The 27688-nt window shown below is 48.0% G+C and overlaps 1 protein-coding gene across 15 annotated transcripts; it reads right to left on the bottom strand.

Annotated features, from left to right (window-relative positions):
- Positions 1-285: 285 nt before the first annotated feature.
- On the bottom strand, positions 286-27688 carry Tpm1 (tropomyosin 1). 15 transcript variants are annotated; one of them, XM_041679816.1, is made up of 10 exons: positions 27442-27658; positions 26497-26622; positions 26166-26291; positions 14240-14373; positions 11515-11632; positions 10364-10434; positions 9518-9593; positions 9003-9065; positions 8659-8728; positions 286-1132 (listed from the first exon to the last, which is right to left on the bottom strand). In XM_041679816.1, exons 1-10 carry the CDS (start codon positions 27553-27555, stop codon positions 1050-1052), a joined length of 981 nt encoding a protein of 326 aa, XP_041535750.1. In that variant the 5' UTR covers positions 27556-27658; the 3' UTR covers positions 286-1049. The 15 variants fall into 15 exon arrangements, with proteins under 15 accessions (XP_041535750.1, XP_041535753.1, XP_041535751.1 ...); XM_041679808.1 differs by lacking the exons at positions 286-1132; positions 26497-26622 and adding exons at positions 5552-5744; positions 7207-7285 and having other exon boundaries at positions 27442-27648; XM_041679819.1 differs by lacking the exons at positions 9518-9593; positions 26166-26291 and adding an exon at positions 10037-10112 and having other exon boundaries at positions 27442-27688.

The raw sequence follows: 27688 nt of genomic DNA, 5'->3' as shown, positions 1-27688 counted from the left end.
ACCACTGTTTGAGACTTAGCTACAATTTGAGGGAAACATCTGGAGCAGTAAGCTCATTGCAAAGGGTCTCTTAGTCTACGGGGCTAGGCCAGGAACATGGAAAATGACTTTTAGGAAGGGCTTTCCCTGACCGCTGCCACCTCAACACACTTAAATCACGGCTGAGAGGGTAGCCAGGGGATCTGGCTTGGAACATCACTGCAAGCAGCCAGGCATGTCAACCAGTCTAAAATTCATGAAGTTAAACAAACAAACAAACAAAAAAAACCCGACAGGACCACCAGATTTAGAAAATGTCCTACAATGTGCATTTTATTCCATATCATTATACAATGTTTACATATAGTTAGAACTCTTCAGAAAATGCCGTCTCTTTACCAATTATGTATGTAGTGCCTAGATCTTTCACCCTGACATGGAGAACTGCAAAGAGGGGCACTCCCCATGGAATGCTCTCCCTGCTGAGCTGGAAGGGAATGCAGGTGTGTCAGTTGGGAAGGAAAGGGACTCTTAAAAGACCAGTGCGGCTTCCAGACCCTTGACTTTAATGAAGACAGGCATAAGAAACCCATCGTCTTGTCTTGCAGTGAAACTGAAAATAAATTAGTGTTGGACGGAGGTCTAAGTTGTATAATATCGAACAAAAGACCCTCAGGGGTCCTTCTGCTTAAAGTAGCACCAATCCGCACCCGATTGTCTCCAACATCAGTCTTCTTGGTGACTCTACCTTGGCACTCTGGCTGGAAATCTTTCTGGCTCTGTGAGGCTTCCTACCCTGGCTAAGCGAACCGCATGCCTAAAACGCTAAGAAGTGTGGCAACACCATCCTGGGTAATGGCACGTTTAAGTGATAAGGGCCCCGACCCGGCCTTGCCTCTCTGTGTGTCTTTCCCCACCCCCTGCCCTAGCTGGCTCTTTGCAGATGTTTCGGTGACAGTGGATAAAAATATATAAAAATGCGTCGAAGGAGTTTCCTGAAGCGGGTGTTTGAAAACGAAAGAAAACAATGACAGGGGAATGAAGGGGTGTGGCCGCGGCTAAGGAGGCTCTCACATGTTGTTTAGCTCCAGTAAGGTCTGGTCCAGCATCTGGTGCATACTAAGGTTCTCTTCTTTGGCATGAGCCACTTTCTCTGTGATGGGATTAGAAAATGAAGTCATGAATAGCTGTGCGCCAGACGTGATAGTGGTTTGCACGCGTAGTAAGCAAACATCAGTCGCACACACAGAAGAGGAGCGGCACTCTACATGCTCAAGACAGCACGCGTTTCCAGACAAGGCCTGGGGTGAACCTACACCATCCATCCACCCTGACGGCAGGGGCAGGGTGTGTTCGGTGAAGGCTTACCCACAGGGTGCTGCGGGGAACAAGGGAGGGGCAAAAACCCAAATACAGGTAGAGAGCATTGTTACATAAACTGAAGTTAATACCAGCAGAGGATTCTGGGTTACAGGCAGTTAAAGATCTGGTAGCTGTGTGAGCGAGCACACAACTTCACAGAAACAAAGATGACATAAATAGGTTTCTAACCACTTTTTAAACGGTTTATTTCTACTGCTCACAAATGGTTATGGACACACCTCATGCACACTTCATTAGGACAGTCTCTTAGTATTTTTATGGTATTCTACTTATTAGAATGACACCCATCAGAATCCAACACCGTTGAGCTAAACGAAGCATACCTTTCAACCAGGGACTTCTGATACGAGCTCCTGCCTTCAAAAGCTATTTGCCCAAGCATAGGTACATTGAATCACAGTTCAAACACTATACATGTTACGAAGATGTTAGGGACACACATTTGTAATAGATATTTAAAGCAGGACTCACAGCTGATTAAGAGGAAATAGCAAAACTTTTTTTTTGGTAGGGAAAGGCCCTCATTATCAGTCAGTTCAAAGTGGACCTGTTGATGTGGGAAGGGCAGGATTGGTATAAATATTTTCACGTATACGTAATATATCATAAAAACGTTGGGGGGGGGTTAATGAGGATTTAACTAAGACATACAGAGGAAAACAAGGCAAGATTGGTCTTCCAACTAATGCCTTTCCTTCCCATTTCTGCAGAAAGCGATCGTTTTCAATCCCATGAGTCATAGATTTCCTGAACAGGGGCTCCATTCCTAGAACTTGGCCCAAGTTTCTCCACACAAATTTTTAATCCTCATTCAGGGCCAGCTTTAGCTCGTTAGTTAGGCGGCGGTTTTGCTCGAGTTGATGGTAGAGCTGGTCTGGACAGGTCAGCAAGGGTTAGCAGAAAAGAGGAGACAGAAGGAAGAGGTTAGATCGAGTCAGTGAGAGGCAGTTAACAGACTGGAAAACACGGATACACAGGACAGCAGTGGTGTACCCTGACCCAAGGTCCTGTACCCTGTGCCCTGCGACGGTGTATGGCAAGGCCTGGGAGAATGGAGAAAGGGCTGAACCTTGATGGAGATGTAGAACAGAAGGAAGTAGGTGCAGGATGCGGGAAGGAACCAATGTTCCTTCTGCACCTCATTAAAACCATCCTGTGACCTGAGGTATGTGCAGTTTGGGACAACAGATTTGGGGACTAAGGCCAGACTGGAGGTCAGGTCCTGCCACTTATGCCTTGCTAGAGCTCTGCAGAGATTCTAGGTGAGCCCCTGACCAGTCTACTTCTCTCCACTCTTCTTGAACCCCATCCTCACTGCTCAGGTGCAGAGTCGTGCTGAGCTAGTACTACCATTTCCGCCATAAGAAAGACTCCCCTCTAGACACAGGGGCACATACAAAGTCTGAACTCTCCTCTGACCTCAGTGGTGTGTTACCCACAGCAAACAAGTGTTTATCTCCACTCCACCTGATTCAGAACTTATCTGTGTGCTTCAAGAGGATGAGATTCATGCTGGGTGTTGACGGCATGCATAAAATAAATAAAACTGGGCCAGGGAGATGACTCAGCGGGTAAAGGTGCTTATGGCAGAGCCTGATGACAGTTGGGTCCCCCAGGTTCTACACAGTGGAAGGAAAAAACCAACTTGGACGAGCTGTCCCCTGACTTCCGGATGTACACGGTATGCGTCCCCTCTTAAATAAACCTCAAACATCTACACTTGCCCAGTGTGATAGAAGCTTTAGGTACTGCCTTGTAGTCCACTGAGGTGGCAAAGCAGTCCACCCCAGAACTCAGCCTGTGTCTGATGATCCAGGGGACACCTGGTGACAAAGAAGCTAGCTAGCACCTACTAGGAAAAGTGGGGTGTGTGTGGTTGCTTTGAATGACGGTGACTCTGTGGACCTGGACATTCTGCTTGATGATCTCGGAGAGCTAAGAATCCTACTGCCTAGTGAGCAACCATGGCTCTCACAGCTGGGCACAGAGCGATTCTGTCAACTTTCATAAACGGTGGGAAGTGGGGGAAGTTGCTACACTCCTGATGTCTGTTGCGGACGTACTATGAAGAACTATGTTCAACCCATGCCTTTTCCTCTTATCTAAATTTTCTGAATATCCAAAACTCCAGTCAGCTGTCACCTCCTCCAGGTAGCACCCAGTGGGACTTTCTGTTCTGTTGGCTCCAAACACACAACGTCTGCCAGTGTAGACTCTCTTCCAACATGGCCAGCTTATAAGAGCACACCTAGATCAGCTCTTCTATCCTGCTGCCTTCCAGTGTCTCCCCCACTTAGAAGTTGCAAACCAGAAACCCCGTTACTACCATTACTACATCCACAGTAACATCATGGGAACCAGCACCTTGAGCGGTGGGCAGGACTGTCCCATTTGCTGAGCCCACATGCTTGGCTATCTAGACGAGGAAAGCACTGGGGAAACCCTAGGGAATCTAGAGGACAACTAGGAATTTGGATTAAATGGCAGTGCTCCCCATACCAACCCACTTTGGGCCTTGCTCCTTCTAGCTGCAAGGGAGCTGGAGACTGAGACGACCTCAAGGCGGGGACCAGACACATTTGTAAGGGCTTTCTCTCCTGTTCTGTACAGACCCCAGTTGTCTTGAGGCCTCTGGTCTCAGAGCTGGCAATGCTATTGGTTTGGTTCAACTAAATCTCTTGAAAGAGTTGCTGATACAGTCTGGCCCTTGCTCAAGTAGAAGGCCACTAAACAGGTTCTCCATAAACTCAAAATTTGCTGTCTATGCTCCTGATGTACACACCTTAAGCTATCCGGGATCGGCCTTCATGATCCATTTGTTCCTATTTCCCCCACAGCGAATGCTCATAGAAGTGAGAAATCTCGGGGAAAGTCAAGAAATTTGTATCCTAAAATGCTTTAATGTCTGCTTGGCAGAACTCCAAGAGTCTTGTTTCCTCTGTGACAGAACGCTCTGAGAAAGGGCATTACTATTATTCTGAACTTTAAAGAGAACAAGATTCCAAAATCATTGAGAAGCGGGCCCAAGGAGCCTCAGGGAAAGAAAAACAAACACAAAACAACAACTCCCCCCCTCTTAAAAAAAAAAAAAACAGAAAACTGCAGAAGCCTTTGCACCCTTTGGTGAAGAGACACTGCCTGGATCCTAAAATTAGAGTCTACCATATCATTAATTAAAATATTTTAATCCAGACCCTCTATTAAAAAAAAAAACAAAACTTCGCTCTGCTCTGAAGAGTTCAGAGTAAATGGCTATTTTCCGCGTTTGCCCAAACTGACTTGAGGAGAGTGGCAAGCCAGTCTGATTAGGCTAACACGTACCACGCATGAGCCAGAGGAGGGTTACTCATGCTTAAGACCCAGGAACGGAGCCAGGCTGACGTTAAGAGCTAAGATGCTAGAGGTCACATTGTTTTAAAGTCTTAATTCTCAAATAAAGGCTACTTAGCTGTTTGTGAGTGATATCAAGCATTGCTTCTTGGGCTGGGTGGGTTGTGAATCAGCTGCAATGGTTCAGAAGTGAAGGGGTTAAACTCACCTTACATAAGCACACCTTCTGTAGAATATATGTTGTGCTTCAGATCCCAAAAATAAACCACGGCTCAAATGCAGCTAATATTTAGAAATCCTATAATGTGATGTTGTGTTCACAATGAATGTTTCTGGGTAATGAACGTATTTAAAGACAGATGCTTCCACTCATCTCTGTGCAATAGGACAATATAACAGCCATGACTTACAGTGCTAGAATCCTAGTTCTTCACAATATGCAAACTCCCTAGCTACCGAGTACAGGATGGCTACCCAGACTTCCATTACTGAACCCAGATGGAGCCATCTCCGTACCAGCACAGAGAGGGTGCCACACCCCAAACTAAACTTTTGGCAGGGAAGGCATTGCTCAAGCCAGAATTTGATTCCCACTATCTACTGTGTGGAAGTTCTGAACCCAAACTGTCAGAACTATCACAATTCCTAAAACCATAGATGGCTGGGCCCTTACTCCAGGATCTCAAAACCAGGTATTACTGTAAAAGTTGCACAAGGAACTACCACTTAAAAACTCCTGATGTTAGCATACAGTGTTCAGAAGAAAAATGTACCCTGAGATGCAGGAAGCCGAACTGCAGCTTTATTCGGTGTTGAGATGAAAGCGTCAATAAATAAGAGTAAAAGAATAGCAGACGGAATCGCTTACAGTGTTTATTTTACACTGGGTGGATAGCTCCTGTACAACAGACGGCACGGTATGTGCCCGGCCCGAAGCTGGGCGCTAAGAGGAAACCTGGGTCAGCTGGAGGACAGACAGATGCAGAGCTCAGAGAGGTGGGACGTCCAGCCTGACGAAGGAGTCTTGGAAGGAGTGAAGCAAAGAAACTTATCTGTGTGAAACAAAAGGCGAGAGAGAGAAACAGTGGTGCAGTGGAAAAGGAAAAAGGAAGACGGAAAAGCACACGGGTGAATGCAGTATGTGAAATGCAAGCGAGTATTAAGGCGTGTAAACCCACTGCCAGCTGCACCTGGGGGAGGCCATCTGCGCCAACTAGTGTCTGGACCCAAGGCTGTCATGGGCCAACCTCGAGGAAGATCTTACAAACTTTAAGAACAGAACTTAAAAACAAACCTTAAACTAAGCCTTCCTTTTGGGACTTTCGTCATACTCAAGAGTTTTCCCCACAGAGCATCACATCTGAGCACTGGGGTGGACCAGGCTACAGATGACCTGGTTCCGGAAGAGGCATGCCCTTGTTTCTATGGTGATAGCCAGGTCTCTAAAGGATATTCTGGAACCTCCAAGGCAGCAGGCTCATGGCATGCCCCTGAGGCTATTATATTTCTGAATGGTTAGAGAAACGCCATTCTCAGCTTTGATGGAACCCAGCGGTATTAGAACCTCTGTGAAACACTCCAGGGGTTAGAATCCCAAGGGGCACAACTGTGGTTAGTAATATGTAAATTAGCTGTGTATGTCTGAGGGTCCTCAAACAAGGCCAACTATTACTCACATGAGTGAAATATGAACATTAACTTACAAATTCATATTGTGTAAATGTTTTATTTCTTGTTTCTCTGATGTCAGTGGCAAGCGTTTACTGTGGGTATTTTAATTCCATTCAATATAATAAACACAGCAAATAAAAGACTTGGTTCCTCAGGAAACCATTCATTTTTGTTCTAGAATTCTCTCTCTCTCTTTTTATAGACAGGGTCCCATTATATAGCCCTGGCTGGTCTGGAACTTGTTATAGATCAGGCTGGCCTCAAACTCAGAGATATACCTGCCTCTTCCTCCCATGTACTGAGATAAAAGTCAGGTACTACCAAGGCTGGTCATACTCTGTAATTCGTTACAGGAAGCAGAGATATGTACTTGGTCATGCCCATTTCCTTTTCCTCAGATTTTTTTAATAATCTGAATACTTTAAACTTAACAGTGTTAAGTGAAAACGACCATATTGTACTTCACAGAATCCCAGGAAACAACCTGGTATTTCTTCCTAGCTTCCTGCATCACTGCAACACGGCCTTCTAGTTTTATTTGAGTCTGGTTTAAGGTTTTAAAAGGATAGTACTCAGGGCCATTCAGAGTCCAGTTCATCTCTCAGTGGAAAGAAGCCAGATTTGCATTTGTGAAATAAAAGGACCCTGGAATGTTTTGCGTGGACTGGATCTATTTGGTCTTTGTTAGCACACTGTGAAAAAGACCGTGGCTACGTAGGCTATGCAAGAGAGCCAACAAAAGATGCAAAAATGGAGAGCGGAGGCTGAGAAGGGAGCCATGGTGAGTTCATCACACAAGCATGAGGGTGAGGATGCGAGCAGGCAGGGTGCATGAGCATTTACATGGAGGTCATATCGTTGAGAGCGTGGTCCAGCTCCTCGCTGATGGCTTTGTACTTCAGTTTCTGAGCGTACAGCTCATCTATGAGCAGGAAGTGGAAGGCAGAGGTGCAAGGACATGGAGAATGGTCAAGAGATGGAGGGTGAGCAAGAGTGGCGTGGGCGCCATCCCGACACGTCAGCAAGGAAAGGGCAATGCATGAAGGGGTTGGTGCCGCAGCAGATGGCCAATGCAGGAGGCGTGCGATTTGTTTTTTAAAGGAATCGAAACAAAAACAAAGAGAACAAAAACCCATTAGAAAATGAAATGAGAAAGACCCGATATGAAAAACACAACACCAAGGGTAGGTAATACCAATGAACTGTTAAATCCAAAAGACACCCACAGAAGACTGTCTCCCCCGGTGGGCAATGGAACTTCTTTTCACAGAGCTGTCTGCTTACTCTGGAATAGTCAGCAACCTGCAGCTATAAGCTGTGTGTGCGTGTGTGTGTGTGTGTGGGGGGGGTATTCAAAGGCAGCAAGCTCAGTTTTCAATGACAATCTGCAATGCTACCTTCAAACCACTCGCCTTCTTCCCAAAAACCATGGGATTTTGATTTTTTGGCGGTTCTTAAATTATTCCCATGGTTCTCTCTCTTGAAGTTTGAAAGGAAAAGGAAGCCACAGTTTGGGGCTTGTCTGCAGTTTAATTTTTGTAATGGCTGTGGGTTTGTTTTTGCCACACACCAGCAGGCTTGTACCCACATCCCATTCTCTCTTCCTTTTTCTTATTGTTATTTGTTAGTTTGTTTGTTTTTCTATTTCTTTTTCTAGTCTCCATAGCTAGGTTGGGACTTGCTGTATATCCCAGAGTAGCCTCAAACTCAGAAATCCCCCTGCCTTTGCCTCCTGAGTGTTGGGATCAAAGGTGAATGCTACCATGCCTGGCTGCTGTCTTGGTAATTAAACACTCTTCAAGCCCTCCTTCAACCCCTTCTCCCTGTGATGTATGGTTGGGTTTTTTTTTCTTTAAGAATGCGTGTAAGTGTAATCTTGAGACTTCCTGCCCTATTGATTGCTAATGAATGGCTTAAAAAAGAAAAGAAAACCAAGGCCTTCTTCTGGGCACACACTTGGAAGATGGGCGTGTCTAAAACACACCCACACTGTTCTGACAGTTAGGAAATATCACCAGAGACACAGAATAAAGCAGAGTCACATCCCTCAGTGAAAAACAGCCCAGACCCACTTCTGAAGTCCAAGAAATTAGAGTAAGCTGTCTGGTTCTGACAAACCACTCCAAAGGGGTCTGAGAGTTTCAGTGTCACAGGTGAAAACCCCAGAGGAGAGCCAAGCCAGACAGGAAGTGAGAGAGCAAGACGGAGAGTCAGGGTGGAAGCCCTCGGATGGCGTGACTGCTTAATCAAGACATTCAACAACAAGGTCTGACTTTCAGATGTTAACGATCTTACCTTCTAAGTCGTCGATGCTCTTCTCCAACTTAGTTACTGATCTCTCGGCAAACTCAGCCCGGGTCTCAGCCTGTAAGGATTTAATTCACTTGAGTGAAGGTCAGGGAGATTCCGACCAGTCGCTACAGATACAGGGAAAACCAGAGGACGGACCTCAGGTGTTTATCACCCGGGGGAGTCAGGTTCAGGCCCTGCTGTGAGCGACGGCAGCTAGCTAACACGGTACATAGAAAACCTCTCAACATGCCTGACTTGGACCGTTCGATTCGAAAGGACGGTGCCTTGACCCACTCCACAGAACCTTAACCACCATCCAGAGAGCCTCTTCCAGGTTCTCGCATTACCTCCTTCAGCTTGTCGGAAAGGACCTTGATCTCCTCCTCGTACTTGTCTTCCTTCTGCGAGTACTGTAATTAGAAAGAGCCGTCCAGATGTCAGGCCGCGGCTCTCACACTCAGGCCTTCTCACACAGGGAACGTGCCAGCCCAACCAACAGATGTTGGGGATCCCCTAGCAGGTAACAGGACCTCAGGTATCACATGGCACACTACAATACAGTCTCTGCTTTCCTGCCTATTACTTTACACGGGATGAGAGAGAGATAACTCATCCACTTGGCGTTTGGTTTAAATTGAATTGATGATTTGCCTAACATAAGATACATTCTCTGTTAATCTTTTTTGTTTAAGGAAACCAACCAAACAAAAAAAACCATCCTACCGTCCAAGAACCATTAGGAAATTGTCTCAAAATGCTGCCCCTTGCTAAAATGCCTCCTGCGCCATTACTTTCACCAGCAGGGCTTCTTGGGAGCAGCCCTTTAAAAAGGTGTCGTCCCCAATCCCTGCTCCTGGCCTACCTTCTCAGCCTGAGCCTCCAGTGACTTCAAGTTGTTCGTCACCGTTTTCAACTCTTCTTCAAGCTCGGCACATTTGCTAATGTTTTCGATCAGAAGCAGAAAGGGTGGGAGACAAGCCCAAGGAGCGAGGAGAGAAAAAAAAGGAGAGGGATGGGAAAAAATGAAAACTGAGTTCTAGAGACGGGGGTGGGGGCTGCCTTAAGTAGCCAGACCACAAGGCACAAAGCTTGGTTTTGCCATGGGCTCTGCCTTCCGCCGCAACAGTGGAAGGACAGAGGGACAAAATCCAGCATCTCCACGCTGTGATCGTTTGGCTTCTTATTGGCCACCCCTCAGAGTATTTATGAAGGGAAAAACAAAGAGCATAAAGGACCAAGAGAAAGCACTTGAAGCAAGATATAAATAGCAGAGGGTGTAGTGAAGGTACAGTCATTACAGCAAACCAACCAGTAGGCATTGGAAGCTCAAAGCTGTCTGGGATGCAGTTAAACCTAAAAACCATACGTGAGCCGTCAGTACCTTATCCTCTGCAGCCATTAATGCTTTCAAGGTCTGATCCATTATTCTTAATTGTTCTTCCAGCTGTCGGACTTGGCTGTTAGTGGACACAGGAAATGCACAAGGCCATTCACAAAATCAGTGCAGGTAAGGCATGCAGTGCCACACGCATTCACAGACACCCCACATGGTTCCTCCATGGTCCGCGCTCATGGCTCATCCGCAGCACATGGAGCACGCAAGGAGCCTGGAGCCGAGGTGGGCGAAGGTGCAGCTGCTAGAAGGTCATGCTGTTTTTAGTCACTGCTCTGCAGCATCCCCACATGTGGTGGCAATGGGCCTGCTTACCCTTCTGAGAGCTCAGCCCGCTCCTCTGCACGTTCCAGGTCACTTTCAATGATGACCAGCTTACGGGCCACCTGCAGCAGGGTAAACACAGCAGACACACTGAGGTCTTGTGTACTTGGTGTAGGGGGTGGTTATAGGGTAGCGGTCACATCCACCGGCCCTAGGGATTCTAGTCGACTACAAATGGACCGCTCTTCTTTCTGCAGACTAGAGACAGGCAGCGCCCCCTCAGCAGAGACCAGGGCCCCTGCTCAGAGACTGGAATGGTTAGCTCCAGGTGGAGTCTAGATAATTACACAGCACCCACAGCAATTCTCGGAATGAGAGGAATATGAAATCTGCAATCTTAAAAATAGCAGGACGATGAGACATGAGGAGGCATTTTAGACTGAAAAGGAAGGGGGCTGTCGAGAGAGCACCAAAAATAAACCCAGAGACTACACCACACGGAGATCTGCACAGAAGGCCAGATCCAGTGAGAAACGCCAGTCCAGAGGAAAGGTTCCTTCGAGACAGCTCCAAGCCCTGGGCAGTTTCAGACAATCGTGATGAAATGCAGAAAGAGAAACGGGAACCTAAGTCACCCTTGTGGTCACCATCACGTGTTGTTCCATAGGGGACTATCGAAGCATTTCTCTTTGTTTTTGTAACAGTTCTGGCTGTCCTGGAACTCACTCTGTAGACCAGGCTGGCCTTGAACTCACAGAGATCCGCCTGCCTCTGCCTCCTGAGCGCTGGGATTAAAGACGTGCGCCACCACTGCCCGGATAAGGAAGGATTTCTACCACCCTGGAGAGGCCTCTATGAAATCTCCCAATGAGCTCTGGGGTCCATGTTCTCTACAGTATCTGAACTGGATCATGACAGCAGGCCAGCTTCCTTTCCTAAGGGCCTGGCTCTCCCTCTTTCTGGCTTAAGATGTTTTCATCCCAGCCTTTAGGGTATGGGGAGGTATTGGTCTCTCCTCCCAGTGCAGGTGACTGTGCTGGCTTCATCACAATAAGAAGCAGTTTCTGCAGGTAAAGGAATCCTGCTTCCCAGAACCATCCACTTCTATGAGGGAAGCTGACTGCTAGACCCAGGGACCCAGACAGTATCCTATTCCGGGTCACAGCTGTGAGTCTGTAAGGCTCTGGGCCCCAGAAACTGACCTCTTCATATTTGCGGTCAGCATCTTCAGCAATGTGCTTGGCCTCTTTCAGCTGGATCTCCTGAATTTCCATCTTTTCTTCATCCTTTTGGGCTCGGCTTTCAATGACTTTCATGCCTCTGGAAAGACAAACAAGGGGGCAGACCAGAGACGGAGAGATGACCACTGCTGTTGTGGGACATGGGGCTCCATACACAGGGCTCACCGAAGTTGAACAGAGAGCCATTCATTTTCCAAAGCACAGAGAAAGACTGCAGAAAAGACACATATTTCTCTCTGCTCACTGTGAATGAGATCTTTGGGTGCACTCTGGGAAAGATTCATGGCTGTGGGACACAGACACGCCATGCGGAGAGAGTTTGGGTACAGTTTATTTAATGGCTAAGGGGATTGTGGAGTAAAGAGATAAAGACAAAGGTGGGGGAAGGGGAGAGGCAATAGTTACATCTTCAGAAGAGGGACAGAGAGAGGGGATGAAGTGAGGTTCGAAATCAGTTTGCCTCATCAGGAAGAGTGGGGGCACGATTGGGAGTGGGCAGAGCTTGTCTCTTAAAGGGACAGGATACCCAGGTGTCAGGGAAGGTCAGCAAAATGATAACATTTTTGGGTACTGGTGAAACTTCTAAGTTACCTATTTTTTTTTAAAAAAAAAAAACAACAACAACTTTCTTTTAGATTTATTTATTATGTATACAGTGTTCTGCCTACATGTATGTTTGCACATCAGAAGAAGGCACCAGATTTCATTATAGATGGCTGTGTGCCACCATGTGGTTGCTGGGAACTGAACTCAGGACTTCTGGAAGAACAGCCAGCGCTCTTAACCTCTGAGCCACCTCTCCAGCCCCTAAGTTACCTGTTCTTAAGTGGGAAGGAGCTATGTCAGGACTGTCTGAGTCCGGGAAGCATGGGAACAAGGAAAGCTACCATGCTTTGTTTGTTAATGTAGCAATCAAGCCCCTTCTCCCCTTTCCTAAGGGAAGCCTCAGATTGAAAATGGATGAACAGCCAGGTGTGGTGGCCCATGCCATTAATTCCTGCCCTCAGGAGGCAGAGGCAGGTGGATCTCTGAGTTAGAGGCTGCCCTCGTCTACATAGAGAGTTCCAGGTATCCAGGGGGTGAGAGAAAGAGAGAAAATGGATGACTAGGTGTTGGGAGGCAAGACTTTGGCACCGGATATGGTAGCATGGTGTTACAGTTCAGGAAATGTTAGCTGATCTAGATTTTACAGATTTGTGGCATAAGCAAACCATAAATGGATTTCACTTAGCAAAACTTAAGTAAGCAGTTTTAATAAAGCATTATTCTTTAAAAGGCATTGATTTTTATTTCCTGTCTGTGAATGTTTGTCTACGTGTTTGCATACGCGCCACGTGTGTGCAATGCCCTCAGATGCCAGAAGAGATCATCAAAATAAACGAGCTCTACATCCCCTCTCCTCCAGTCTTGTTCTGCCAGATTGCCTTCAAAGTGTACTACTGGGAGGGAGTTATGCGCAAGACTACTCTTGACCAGCAAAGAAAACTAAGCCGTAGTAAAGAACAAGAGGAAAACTTTAGCTAACAAGGTTCCTTAGCCCTGAAGTCTGCAGGGACTCTTTGTATCTAGTGCCAGAGGGCAGAGGTTCACCGCAGGGGTAAGGCATACCTGCACTGTTCTAAGCTCACACTGCTATGCCACCCCTCGACCAACAGAATGCCAATAGCCTCAGGAAGCATTCGTCTCACACTCTGTGGCTCGCACAGCGAAGTACCGATTTAACAAGCCTTTCAGATTGCATGAGGTCAGTGTGTGGTGGGACGGTTAAAATGGACTGTTAACTTGGCAGGTTCTAGAATCACCTGGCTAACAAACCTCTGGGCACGCCCGTGAGGGAGTTTATAGACGGGGCTTGTAAGAGTGGGGAGACCCACTCTAAATGTGGGCAGCACCATTCCACAGGCGAGAGTCCCTGATGACGTAAGAAGGAGAAGCTAACCAAGCACTAGCATTCATTGCTATCTGCTTCCAGACTGTGACCCAGTGTGTGAGCAGCTGCCTCATGTTCCTGTCACCATAACTTGCCCACCAGGATGGGCTGCGTCCCTTTGAACCATGAGCCAAAATAAATCCTTCTTTTCATTAAGTTGCTTCTTGCCAGGTGTTCTATCCTACTGGTAAGAAAGAAATCAATAAAGCTGGCCTGCAAGAACCATGGTTCCCTTTACTATGACAAGGCTGGGTCTTTAAAGTCAGGTTATAGTAGAAGTAGGTGCAAAAGAAAGAAGCCCCTGACTGTGTCTGTGTTTACATATGTATTAAATCCAGAACATTTCAATTCTGCAGAGCCTCTAGGTCGGATCTGGTTTATCTATGCTTTCTCTTCTACCTATTTGGTTACCATAGCTCCTTTCTCTAGATTTGAGACTTCTTGGGCTATATTATTTTACTTTTTTATGTGTCTGGGTATCTTGCTTGCAGGTACGTCTGTGCATCATATACATGCCCGGTGCCTGCAGAGGCCAGAAGGGAGCATCAGATACACTAGGCTAGAGTTACAGACCTTTGTGAACTGCCATGTGGGTGCTGGGACTCAGACCACGGTCCTCAAAAGAGCAGTCAGTGCTCTTAAGTGCTAAGCCATCTCTCCCTCTCAGTGTGTGTGTGTGTGTGTGTGTGTGTGTGTGTGTGTGTGTGTGTTGGGCAGTGTGCAGACACACTCAGGAGCTGGATGGTGTAGTCTCACCTCTCACTCTCATCTGCGGCCTTCTCAGCCTCCTCCAGCTTCTGCAGAGCTGTGGCCAGACGCTCCTGAGCACGATCCAACTCCTCCTCAACCAGCTGGATGCGTCTATTCAGAGAAGCTACATCAGCTTCAGCCTAGGCAGAAAGTGAGACACTTCAGAGCTGGGAGAAAGCCAGGGTGGTACCTTCAGAAACTGGCCAGGACTAAGGAGGTGCTGGTTCCAGACAGGAAGTCTGGGGCCTGGTGTAAGCTATCTTCCAGTGTATTGCAAGTCCTGACCAGCTGAAGTCCTCACTCACGAGCATCACACTTGGAAAGACACAAACCTAGAAACAACTCTCAGCAGAGAGTGGGCCATCAGCAACACACACACGCTCACACACGCTCACACATGCTCACACAGCTCTGTCCTGCCCTAGTCTCCATGCCTTGCCTTTCACCTGCTGCTTGAAGGAAAGCTTCCTCACAGCTCCCTGCGGGCTGGAAAGGGGGACACTAGGCCCTGTCCAGGCCCGGCTGCAGAGTCCCCAGCAGTATGATTGGAAGTCAGAAAGCCACGTTTCGTCCAACTATTCTTTCTCTAGGCGACTTCTCAAAGGAGCATTACAATGAGACTGAATATTTTAAAATCCAGTGGTTTTAAAAACACATACCAGGAAAATTAAAAAAACAAAAACCCGAAACCAAAACAACAAACCATACCATATGGAGATCTAATACCATCTAGAAACTTCCCCCTTGCCCCACCTTTTCGGTAACCTCTTTAGAATAACTGACCTTCCTGGAACAAGGCCAAGATAAATTGCCCCAAGGTTTTTTTTTTTTTCCCCCTAAGCTTATTGGAGTTTCTTAAAAGTCAAGGTTGTTACAAGAAATTTCACAAGTCTAAGGGGAAAAGCAACATAGATACTGTTTTTATTTTAATCTTTTTTTTTTTTTTTTTTTTTTTTTTCTGAGACAGGGTTTCTCTGTGGCTTTTGGTTCCTGTCCTGGAACTAGCTCTGTAGACCAGGCTGGTCTCAAACTCACAGACATCTGCCTGCCTCTGCCTCCCGAGTGCTGGGACTAAAGGCGTGCACCACCATCGCCTGGCTTTATTTTAATCTTTTAATTAAAAAAGCTTAGAATTAAAGTGTTTCTCTCGTGGGCAGGCAATGACTGCTTCCTGCGGTAAGTACTTTTGCTCTGAGTCCTAGTCTCTCTGTGACCAGAGCCCAGAGCCTAGACTGCCTGGAAGGGAAGGTGGGCCTTGCTAACTAGGTAGCATTATTTATCCTCAGCCTTTTCCAACCAGTGTTCACCAAAGGCTGATGAGCCCTTAGGATATTTAGGAACCATTTTTCTCACGGTGGCAAGCTTCAGAGCTCTTGCTACAGCTTTCTGCTTACGCACCTGCCTTTAAGCTCAAGGCCACTCTCCCCACAGAGCTTGGGCTCCATAAATGTCTACTGAACTGAGCAAGTGAAAGCACCCTAATTTAAACAACAGTAGCTTCCAAAGCTCCTGAGGGAACTAGAAAATCGTGTGCTGTTAGAGAGGTCGCAATCACGGCCTTGAGTCACAGGAACTGAGACCCTGCAGCTCTGCTCTCATCTAGATCTGCCTAGGTCTTATCTGAGCAATGGCAGTGAACAGAGACTCTTCCACCACCATGAATGGCTGCAGTCTTTTTTTTTTTAAATATGTATATATTTAAAATATATATACATATATATATATATATATATATATATACACACACGCACACACAAACATTTTAGACACACTTATCTCAAAGAAAAAAGCTACTATGTAGTAACTGCTGCCCTAGGCAGGAAGCAGGGCCAGTGTGGAATGAATGGGAGGAGCAGTTAGGACTGAACCAGCCCACAAGGTCAATCATTATCGGAGAACAGCTTGTTTTTCCTCAAAGAGTGGAGGGATTGGAGTAACCAATTTCTCAACTACAGAGACCTGCCTTTTTTGGGGGGGGGGGGGGGTTGAGACAGGGTTTCTCTGCGGCTTTGGAGCCTGTCCTGGAACTAGCTCTTGTAGACCAGGCTGGCCTCGAACTCACAGAGATCCGCCTGCCTCTGCCTCCCGAGTGCTGGGATTAAAGGCGCGCGCCACCACCGCCCGGCTCGAGACCTGCCTTTGAACGACCGTTTCTTTATCTTCTTATTTTATGTGTACTAGTGTTTTCCCTACACGTGTGCATTCTACCACACGCGTGCTTGCAGTCAGTCCCAGAGCACCTGGAACTGGAGCCAGGAGTTACAGAGGGTTGTGAGCTGCCATGTGGGTACTGGGAACAGAACCCAGGTTCTCTACAAAAGCAGCAAGTGCTTTTAATCTCTGGGCCATCTCCCTCAGTCTCTTTAATTGGAAATATATACATATTAAGGTCATAGCTTTGGGTCGGGTTAAATTTCTTCCTCTTACATGTATTTCATTTCTAGAAAAAAAAAATCTATTCCTTTTACAAACAGGATGGTGGGGTGGAGACAGAAAACAAAAACAGAAACAGAAAGTTAATTGGGATCGGTGGTTTCAAGACCCCTGGGCTACCTCTGAACACCCAGTGCCCCAGGTGGTCTAATCCTGACCAGCATTAGTTGCTACAAAAATATTAGTTATTACAATATTAGTTACTATAAGAATATCAGCCATTAGACAAGTCAAATAAATCTTTTTTTTAAAGGCCAAAAAGGGCTGGTATGGATTTCTCTAGAGTGCCTAGGTCATGTTCAAAAGACCCTTTTTTACTATAGTGTTACATAATAAAATCATTATCATTTAAGATAAAAGCAAGTGCCCTCACTATACCTGCTGCTGGTGAATCCGATAAACATGGGCAGGATTTTAAAAACACTTCTGCGCATGAAATCCTGAGTTCCCTACAGTGGAACCAAACCTCGAGGACCCGACTGGCTCACAGGATGACTGCTGATGTGCAGAGGTGGAAATGAACGGGGGTGGGGGGGGGTGGGGGGACACACAGCACCAGAAGCCATGGCAGCCCATATTCGTTCCTGCCTCTCTGCACACAAGGGCCCACCACATTCGATCTGCGCTTCCTTCTCTTTGCTCCCACCCCCTCTACACACTTCCTCTGCCTCTTGATGCAGCTCAGTTGAGTACTGTTTTGTAAATATCCCCCCACATCCTTCCCCCAGCACGGTTTTTACAACTCTAAACTCCCTGACACTCAGGTTATTTAACAACCTCCAAGAAGACCAGCTAAGGGGTTCACACAGGTGCCTATGCAGTGGCTGGACTTAGGACTGGTTTTTTTGGGCCAGTTTTGGCAGAGGATAAGGCCAAGCTATAGAGACCATATCTGGAGGAGACACTCTTAAGTATATGTAATGAAGCTTCATTGTTTGAACTGGATTAGAACCTGAACATCACACAGGGGCCACCACTAGCTGGACAGAGGACCCCACTGAGGTTCCAGGCCTAGAGATTGAGAGGTCAGTGCAAAGGGGCAAGACCCACAATGTAAATGGCAAGCCCTTCTCTTCTATCACCACCCAAGGAAGCTGGGAAGGATTGCAGGAGCTGGCCAGCAAACTCTCTACTAAGACCAAGGGAAGGACCTCTAACCCAGAGGGCTAAGGCAAGCTCGGGAGAGTTCCATCAGGGCAATGTGAGGCAGGACTCAAACCCAAGCCCTTTGGTTTCTTAAATATGAGTTTATGGATGCTTTGGGATTGGTGGTTCTCACCCCTGGAGTCTCTCCCAGACACCAGAGTGGAAGGTTCTCTACCATCCCCTGACCTGCAGTACCCCAAGTACGTTAAGAGACTGTCTGGATAGATCCTGGCTAACATCAGCAAAGCAGTTACTGCAAGAAAATCAGCAAGTCATCTCGATTCTTTTTTAGAGTGGCCAGGAGCTCACACAAGGACACTGCTCTCTAACCCTCAAGAATGAGAGCTTGAGACTGGTACCTGGGCTCACTGACAAACCACCTTCCTGGGGGGAACCTTGCATTCTGCTCCAAGGGTTCTCTTATGCTGGCCTAACAGTTTTGAAGATCTCCTCAGACCCCAAGACAAGTTTACTTTCCTAATAAAAGTCCCATCTCTTATTCTCCTACCCTCATTTTGAGACTCTGATGTCTAGGCTGGCTGGCAATGCTTCTGCCTCGGCCATCTCAAGCGCGGAGACGACATGCATGAGTTACCCTGATTTACTATGTGCTGTGCTCCATAGGCCCACACCTGTCACCTTCATCAGCTTATTTCCGGTTTGGTTTTCTCCTCAGGGTTGAAGCTTTGCTAGATATTTCCTGAGGGTCTCGGCATCACAGCACCCAGGTCGTCTTAAGTATTTGTTGCTGCTGTCTGTCAGAACGGACCTACTGCCCCGTGCCTATCAATCAAAAGCACATAGAAATAAAGCATTTGGGGAGGGTCGAGACCCCAGATGCAAACTATTCCTGGGCATGTAGATCACTCTTAGTGCACTGAGTTAGGTTTCTTCTCACAGTGGCCCCGTCTGTCAACACTGCCAGCAAAGCCTTTCCAGTTGAGTTGCTGGTTTCTTTTATTTCAAAAGTGCTCCTGGAACTCAACATGTAGTGAGCTACTCAGAAAGAGACTGTTATAGCGGGGCAATTATGAGCCCTGGTTAAACCTCCACCCAGTGCTCACACGTGTGGGAACCTCAGTGCCATACATTTCCCTGCCCTGTAAGTACTAACTCCCACCAAGGAAGTCCTGCCAGCTCACCGTTCCAACCCCTTGCCCTGCCCCCAAACAAGGAAGTGGCTACCTTCAGAGAAAACAGGCGCTCGCTATCGCCCGAACCAACAAAGGACTACGTGTGTAGAAAGCTGTGTTTCCACTTCAGCACTGCAAAATGCTATTCCAAACCAGACCTGAATAAAATCGGAGACTGACATGAAAGTCCCGTGTGTGAGACAGCACAGACAGAAGAAAACCCTTTCACTCTGAAAGCCAGGGATCTGGAATATATTCTCAAAGTCCTGGCTGAATCTGAGCGGAGCCTGAAACGATCAAAGGTCAGGTCTTTTATTTCATGTAAGCTGTAGTTACACAGAGAGGGTTTCACCCAGCCCGCTATGCAAGACCAAAGTGACTATAGAGCCAAGCAAAACTTCTGCCCTTATATGGTCAAGAAAGGGAAAACACACGCACGCACGCACACACACACACACACACACACACACGGACGGACGGACGGACATTAGGGGCACTCCCATGGAGAACAGATAAACACAGCCTCCTCTATCTGGGTCGAAGCCTGTAATTTGGGAGGCATGCTGGCGTAGCAACAGGGAAGAAGAGTGAGGTCCTGAGGGGCCTTGCTGTGACTGCATGGGAAAGTGGGAACCCGGAGTCCGTCAGTCACAGCCACTCTGGAAATGGCAGGGCAAGCAGAGTACATTGTTTCCTGGTTCCAGAAGAAGCTGCCAACGCTCAAGAGTCAGGAAAGGGCTGGGGAGTTTTGGAAATCGGTTCTTTCCCATGATTAATGAAGTTTGCCGTCAAGAACCTGCCCGCACTTCTAAGTCTCCTCATCTGCCAGGCTCTACCCAGGAAGCTGGAGAGAGAAGCGGTTTTATTCTACTTGAAACACACGTCTCACCACCCTACAAAACCCTTAGGACACAAGACCTAGAGTCCAGCATTCCATCCAGGAAAGTCACTTCATTCCAAGATTCTGAAGGGCTCACACACCTTGGGAAAACAAACAAGGAGGAAGTAAGCGATACCTGCTTTCTCCAAGGTACATACCAGTTTAAGAGGGCCCCTTAGGTCTGCCTGAACCTCGGAGTACCTGAACCGGAGCCAACTCTACACTGAAATAGTTTCTGCAGTGGCTCAGGGCTTTGTCACCAAACCTTAATCTTTGCTGCCAAGAGAAACTGCTAGCTTCACTCATAGCCTAAGCTATGCCTAATAACGACTTAAATTAGCTCCATCCATACGTGAGCTCCAGCCTAAGAGTCAGGCAGTTTGCATTTGTCTCACTGGTCATACTCAGCCTCTGTTGTGAATCCTGACCAAGCACCCTGCCAGAGGATTCCTGAAAAATGGTCTTAAATTTTCTTTAAAAGGGATTTAAATTGCTCTAAATAAAGGCATAAAGTTTTGAAATGAATGAAAGCTCTGTCCTTAGCAAACTAGCCTGCGAATGCTATTACCAAAAACAAACCAAAACAAGGTACAAGACAGCAGGTGTGTCTTCTGTGTGTGCCACCAATCACTAGGTCAGGAGTCCAGTGAGGGGCCATCACTAATGCCTTTACAACCCACGGTCCTTCCAGCCTGCCTAATTCTCCTCCTAAAATTGAGAAAAATAATTGGTGACTAAAAGCCTTAGATTGGGGGATTTTATGGGTAATGAAGTGAGTCGGGCCATTTTTAGGAGCCATTGCCAAGCCATTACTGTAAAGAATGCTGGGCAGGACAGGGCTGGACATTGCTAAGAAAGGGCAGTGTAAATAGCACTACCTCTGTCTGCTAAGCCCGGCTGTGATCTCTTTGCATACTAGCCACATTAGACTCAGAGGAAACCAAAGCACTAACAATTGTCCCCAGCCAGAGAGGAGATGGGCCAGGATTCAAATACTGCCACACTGGGCCCAGTGCTCTGCATCCTGCTTTTTAGCTCACTGATTCACAGTGGTTAGCCAGGCATGGCTCCCCATTAATGGATCCCCAGCCACCTGGAGTCCTCTACAGTAGGACTTTTGCTAACTAGTCCTCTCAAGCTAATACTGCTATCTTTTATCTACTGATTTTTTTTTAATCTTTATCTGTATTTTTATCTTAAACTTCCTCTAGTTGGGCCTTCCTCTTAGGAAGACTCCCATGGTTCTCTGTATTTTATACAAAACATGTTGTGAAGTTTCTGCAAGCCATGCCACCATTACAAACACTCAGCCTGGAGGAATGACTCGGTTTGGAATAGTCCTGTGTATATTAAGCACAGCTGGACACCACATTATAGTTTGTCATAAAATTACCAAGGTGTTTGAATACCTTGATTTAAGGCACAGGCATGTGTGAATACCCATGCCCGCGCGCTCGCGCGCGCACACACACACACACACACACACCTGATAAATTCTAATACCTAAACTCCCTTTGAAACCTTGTTTCTGTTTGCTGGATACATTTGCTTTATGAAGAAAGGAAGCCAGGTACTACATTAGACAAAGAGGAGGGGTAGCAGGCAAGAGGTATAACCAGTAACCATTGACATCTGGCCAACTTTTTCCAAAACTCGCAACAAAAGGATATCTACTGTAGAGGGATATCTACTTGGAAGATGGGCAGACTGAGAAACCTAACGCTATGAGGGATGCAAGCTCTGCAAGTTCTAGTTCTTCCCTCAGAACCTGGTACTGTCAATGTCTTTAACCTTCATAGAGAAATAGCTTTTAGGAATCACAGGATCCACACAGACAAAAGTCCAGCATCTGAAGGCCCGAAAGTCCCACAGTGCTTCTCCCCAGAGACTGATCTTTAAAAGGAGGGACTCCTCCTTCCAACCCCAGTTTGAGTAAATAAATGCCAGTAGCGCAAAGTGCACATCCCTGGGACACAATTCATGATCGCCCCCGAAATGCAGTCCTCTTAGGGGAAAAATACCGCTTCCTGAACCTTCTCAACAGCACTCCTGCTACCCCGCGGAGGTTTTTTGACTTTAGACTAGACATACAAAGGCATGACCGAGCAGCAGGGTTCTAGTTGGCCTAGGTGCGCCAGGTGCGGCATGGGGCCTTGGGGTGATGGGTGGGTCCCTTACGGTCTCCCGCAGCTTCCGCTCCTGGTCCAGCTCGCGCTGCAGGCTGCCCGCACGCTCCTCCGCGGCGTCCGCCTGTTCTTGCAGGCTCCGGATCTTTCTCCGCACCGCCTCTAGCGAGCTGCTACCCGCCATGGCCAGGCGGTGGCTGAGGCTGCACTCTGTCTCAGCGCTCTGTAGCTGCTACTGCTGCTTCTGCTGCTGCAGCTACCGAGCCCAAGTCCGGCGCGTTCCGCCCAGGCCGGCTTGGCAATGCCGGCGCCCCCTGTGGCCCAGAAGCAGCCCGGAAGTCACGGCCTCGGGGCCGCAGAGAGCCGCGGGCGGGTGCGCTAGAGCAGAGGACGGGCGCGGCAGGCAGGCGGGCGGGGCACCGCAGACCCCGGGAAACAAGCAGCCGGTGGAACCACTGCGCGTGCGCGCGGGGACGGCCGGCTCTGGGCTGCTTCCCCTGGAGCGAGGCCACCGCAGGAGGGCGTTTGCTTCCACTCCGCCGCCGGGCCTGGGTGGCCCCAAGTAGAGGACCTAGACACTAAAGCCTATGGCGACTCCTGCTGGCCGCTTGGAGCGCTCCGGAATCCCGATTACTCTGAAGCTGAACCAGAGTAGGAGCCTTCCAAAACCTGACTGCTCCCTAAAGGAACTGTTCTGGTCATAAAGAGCGCCATCATTCCGAATGCTAAAGGCCATGGCGACTCCTGTTGGCAGTCCGGAGCGCTCTGTAATCCCGACTTCCCAGATTCCCAACAAGGAACTTGGAGCCTATGGTATGAATACCTCAGGGAAACCAGTTCTTGTAAAGAATCCCAGAACACAAGCTCCTGACTACAAGAACCCCAACACCTGAGTTATCTCGCCAAGTGTAAATTCCTATCTGACAATGCGGAGTGGTTAGACTGTTCTAAATACAGCAGTTCTAGATTTGAATCTGGCTCTTAGGTCTCTGCTGGTTGTGTAGATTTGGACAAATGCCTTCTCAGGGCTTCATCTCTTAAAAACGAGGATAATAGCACAGGGTTCCTTCGCGGGGCTGTTGAGAATTATCAGATACTATAAAACGCTGAACAATGCCTTACATACAGTTAAGACTCAAACGATATAATTAAACAATCATAGGCACTGCCTTTAGAGTTTGGCTGGGCCCCGTGTTCAGTTGTGCAATTTCAGACAAGGCAAGCATCCTAACGTTTCCTGGTTTTAATTCAGTCTGATACTGGGAATCCGATGAACCCCAGGTACAAGACTACAGAAGCCTGTGACAGAGCCTCTGGTTACCAGCTGCAAAGTCACACAGATACAATCTCTAAGAAGCCATCTCAGCCATTCCCTCCTGTGCTGTGTTTTTAAAAGCCTGTCAAGTTTCTGGTCTTTATATCCTCCTGTATCTTGGTCAAAGAGAGCTGTTAAAGTCAGTCCTTGTTTAAGTGTGTGTGTGTGTGTGTGTGTGTGTGTGTGTTATAAACAAAGGTAGAAAAAGAAAACACTCCTGCTAAGTCTGTCTTCCAAAACCAGAACACCTCTGGAATTCCTAGTCCCCTCTGGTCTCTGCTGCAGAAAGCAAGCCTACAACCTCCAGCTAGGGCCTCAATCAAGTCCTGTAGGTGGAGACTCTTGCTTGGTTTCCAAGCTGTTGGTTTGCTGAGCAGCGGTGGGTACAGCTCCTCCCCAAAGCTTCCAGACCATCTGCCTCCAACCTTGAGGATACCCAGACAGGGCATTTGCACCCTCCAAAGGCAGCCAGGGAAAATGCTGGCCACTTGCCAGTGCAGTAAGCAGCCACCCTAGTGATTTAATGTCTTGCTTTTCAAACACTAAGAGTTTATTTTCAAGCTGATGTCACTACTGAAGAGCTATGGGCAGTTAGTTGTTAGGTTTAGCTATGGGATGGAAATACTGTGGCTGGGTCCCACCCCAAGAGATCCCAGGGGAAAACCGGAGTTTGGTTAAGCCTGAGTCACTACATCAGGAAGGAGACCTAGAGGGATACAGACTCATATCCTGCAAATATCAGCTCCATCAGTTATCGGGGGAAAGAAGCCAAGATAACGGAGTCTTAACAGGACTGTAGGTGGAAAAACCAGTAAAAATCCAGAACAGATTGCTAGGGATGCCAGCTCCTGAGTGACAGCCTTTTAAACTGGGAAAAACCCATTTCTGGAAGACTATAGCTTGTAAAGTAGCTTGGGTAAAAGGGGAAAATGATTTTAGTAATAATAATCAAAAATGTACTTTTCTTTAACAGTAGAGAGTAAAACGTCCTCACTGCAACGCTCCAGAAGGATGACTTCACTTCCACCTCTCCCCTCTAGCAACACCTGTCTTTTCCTCCTCAAGTCTTAGCTATTTTAAGTGAGTCAAGATGGCTCTAAATATAACGTCACAAACTCCCTTCAACATTTCTAGTCTCCAAAGAGCCTACGGTGTTTTACAGAGGTAGATGAGAAATACACTAACCAAAAGAAACAGAGAAGTGCACACTCTCACCATATTTAGAGACAGTTTTCCAGCACATAGAGAGAACCAAAACTGGTGTTAGGAACCTCCCTCTCCTCCTGGTCCCGCCCCACAACTGACTTTAAATAGCCTCTTTTCTGCTTCTGCCCCACCCCATTCCAGTATCCCCCTCCACAATTTCTCACTGAAGACAAGATTACCACTCCATAGTTACAACAATTATTACCCCCCCCCCTTAAGAATTATAGTAACTTTTTTTCCTCCTGCTTTCTTTCACACTGGGCTATTTGCAAATTTTCTGAATTCCTTTCCTTATAAGGAATATCTCCCCTAGATCTATCAGCGGCTCTTTTGAAAAACCTAAGTAAATGTCCTGCAGGAAGATTTGGGGGAGATGGGCATCCTCCATTTAGCACGGACAAAGCAGACATCTGATTCACATTATACAAACTGGCAGAGGCTGGTTTGTTTGTTTGTTTTTTTCTAAAGTCAGGTAGGTTTTAGCATGAGTTTTCACTAAACCATGCTTCCCGGAGCCTCCTTTCCAGGGAACTTAACTGTCACTGAAAGTTTTCTTTTTGTCTGATCCCAGTTGTTGGTTCTCTAGGCCACTCAGTCACCAAGAACACTAGATAAATCTCAAGCCTTTCGTGATACAAAAGGCCTTGCCAGTTTCAAAACCCTTGGATAATCTGCACTACACATTATCCAAAAACACAAAACTCAAAACGTACAAACTGCTGTCAGACTTGGGGGTTCAACTTTCGGGTGTAGCTTTGTCTGCTACTCACACATTCTTGGAATTGTTATCAACTTCTCAAGGAATTCTTTTCTAATTGGGCCTTTAGGCTTAACTGGCTTCTCCAGAGGAATGTGGGGGTGAAAAGAAGTCAGTCCATTGGAAAACTGACCCTCAGCTTGACTTTCTAGACAGAAGAGGCTAGCTCTGTAGTTAAGATTCCGAAGGGCAGTGGAGAGGGTGATAGCCGAGCTGGAGCTGTGTCTATCACCCCCTGGAGTATGCGGTGGTTGTCAGAGGGCTGACAGGTGGGGGTGGGGCGGGCGGGGGGCAGCCAGCTCTCTATGCCTTATAAAGCACTGAGCTATATATAACTCCCTGCGTCCTTTCTGGATCTCGTGCCTCAGACTGCAGACCCAAGCAAGTATCATCTTCCCTGGGCAGGTCTTAAGATTTGCCTAGTGAGAAAGAGCGCCTCAAAGTGTCCCCTGTAGCCTGCAAGATTAGCCTTTGAAGTAAGAGTGTGAGTACATTTTAAGACCAGGCTCTCTGTGTCCAGACTAGGCTCATCAATGGAGGCCACTGAGAGTGGCAAACAAGAAAACTCTTGTCTTGCACAAACCTTGGTGATGACACACACTTCAGAGGTTTTATACCAGCAGGAGGCGAAGTTCCCCTCCACAAGTCCCCAATTCGGAGGCTGTGTTCTCTTAGCTTCTCACCCACCCACCTCCGACCAAAGGGGAGGAGGTAAAGAAGAGGAAAAAGAGAAAAAGGAATGCACGGAGTATAAACGGATGTGCGCAGCGGCAGTCAGAGGCGTCATCCAGTGCTCTGGGCCACAGCCAGGCTGTGTGCAGGTGTCCCGGCAGGAGGAGGTTTACCCCCCCTTCCTTTGCTCTGCAGTCCCTGTGGTGACCCCCAGAATGGTCACGCGGACAGGAGGTGAGGGAGGCAGTGTGAGCGTCCACTTACATCTGTGGCCTTTTTCTCAGCCAGCTCCAGCTTCTCCTGGGCATCTTTGAGAGCCTCAGAGTATTTGTCCAGTTCATCTTCAGTGCCCTTGAGTTTCTTTTGCAGTGACACCAGCTCATCTTCCAGCTGGGAATTGGCGGTGGAGTACGGGGGGGGGAGGGGGGAGGGTGTGGGGTGCAGCAGGCAGCGTGATCCCGCAAGGCGCGGGGTGAGGGTGCACAGACCGTAAAGGACAGGGACAGAGGGAGAGAGAGACAGGGAAAAACAGGGAGGGAGAGAGAAAGAGAAAGTTAGCCATTCGTGTGCCGTGCCACGCCGCGCTCCCGGGTACCTTGGCGGCGGTCTCGTCTGCAGCCAGGAGGCTGTCCTCCGCCTTGTGCAGCTCCTCTAGCACCCGGTCCCGCTCGTCCTCCGACGCCCGCAGCAGCTTCTCTTTCGCTGCGATGTCCTCCTCGAGCTGGGGGCAGCGGTAAGCGGGCGCGGGCGGCCGGCATGGACCGGGTGTGAGACACACAACAAACGGGTGCCAGGTTGGCTGGGGCCCTGGGGCTGAGGGATCGCTGCTTTGGGGCTTATGGGACCCTAGGTAATCTCTCTCCCAGAGCTGGAACCGCTCAGTGACTCTCTCAACCCCCCCCCCCCACCACCACCACCACCTCCCGGGAACCACACTCTCTTGCGGAGAGCTTAGAGAGTTCAGGTCCCCGACTTGAAGGGTTACAGAAACACGCCCCTGTTTGGCTAGCTTTCCATTTGTGTCTTCTAATCTGTCCCATCTTTGTTCTTAGGAAATAATTAAGTGAGTCCCCCTCTTCCCTCCAAAGTCTCCATCTCTTATCCAGGGGCTCTTTCTCCCCAACCAAAAAGTTCAAAGAACTTCGGACGCTTTAGGACTTGAGCCTTGCCGGACTCCCCTACCCTTCCCTTCAGTCACATCGAGAACTGGTATCCTTTCTCCCTTCCCCTTTCAAAACTGGTTCCCAATCCCGAGGGTCAAGAGCCTCTCTAGGGAGTTTATGGACCTCGCGGACTCTGGAAGGGCCACCAGCATCTTCGGCGGACAAGACAGAAAAGTTAGAATCAGCCAATCAACCTAACTCCCTTCTTTCTTTCTTTCTTTCTTTCTTTCTTCCTTCCTTCCTTCCTTCCTTCCTTTCTATTTTTTTTAAAGATGCGAGCCCCTGGACACCCTGGACTTGGGATGGGATGGGGAAAGGGTGCCCGCTGGGGTCCCGGGGGCTGAGTCGGGGCGGTGGGGGGCGGGGTAGACGCAGACCTGCTTGCTCCGGTCTTCCGCCGCCTTCTTGTCAGCCTCCGCCTGCTCAGCTCGATCCAAGGCGTTCTCTTTGTCGAGCTTCAGCATCTGCATCTTCTTCTTGATGGCGTCCATGGTGGCAGTGGCGAGGGGCCCTTAGGCAGCGTCGGGAGCAAAGACACGAGAGCGGTGGGGTGGCTGAGACGGAGTGCGAGCGCGGAGCTGCCTGCTGCTCTCTGATATGTACTTTCCCAGGGGGGCGACCGCA

Source organism: Microtus oregoni, unplaced genomic scaffold (genome assembly GCF_018167655.1).
Source record: "Microtus oregoni isolate MIOR12 unplaced genomic scaffold, Mior012 000032F_ref0000030, whole genome shotgun sequence".
Lineage (NCBI taxonomy): Eukaryota > Metazoa > Chordata > Mammalia > Rodentia > Cricetidae > Microtus > Microtus oregoni.
The sequence above is the reverse complement of the archived record's forward strand: the minus strand, read 5'-3'. Positions and strand labels throughout refer to the sequence as shown.

Bases quoted from the DNA above. Each gene is read 5' to 3' on its own strand.
- Tpm1 (XM_041679816.1), bottom strand. From the start codon at position 27,555: ATGGACGCCATCAAGAAGAAGATGCAGATGCTGAAGCTCGACAAAGAG. The intron at 26,292-26,496 runs GTACCCGGGAGC...GCCAATTCCCAG, and splicing joins CAGACGAGACCGCCGCCAAG to CTGGAAGATGAGCTGGTGTC. The intron at 1,133-8,658 runs GTAAGATCGTTA...ATCCCATCACAG, and splicing joins GAGCATCGACGACTTAGAAG to AGAAAGTGGCTCATGCCAAA.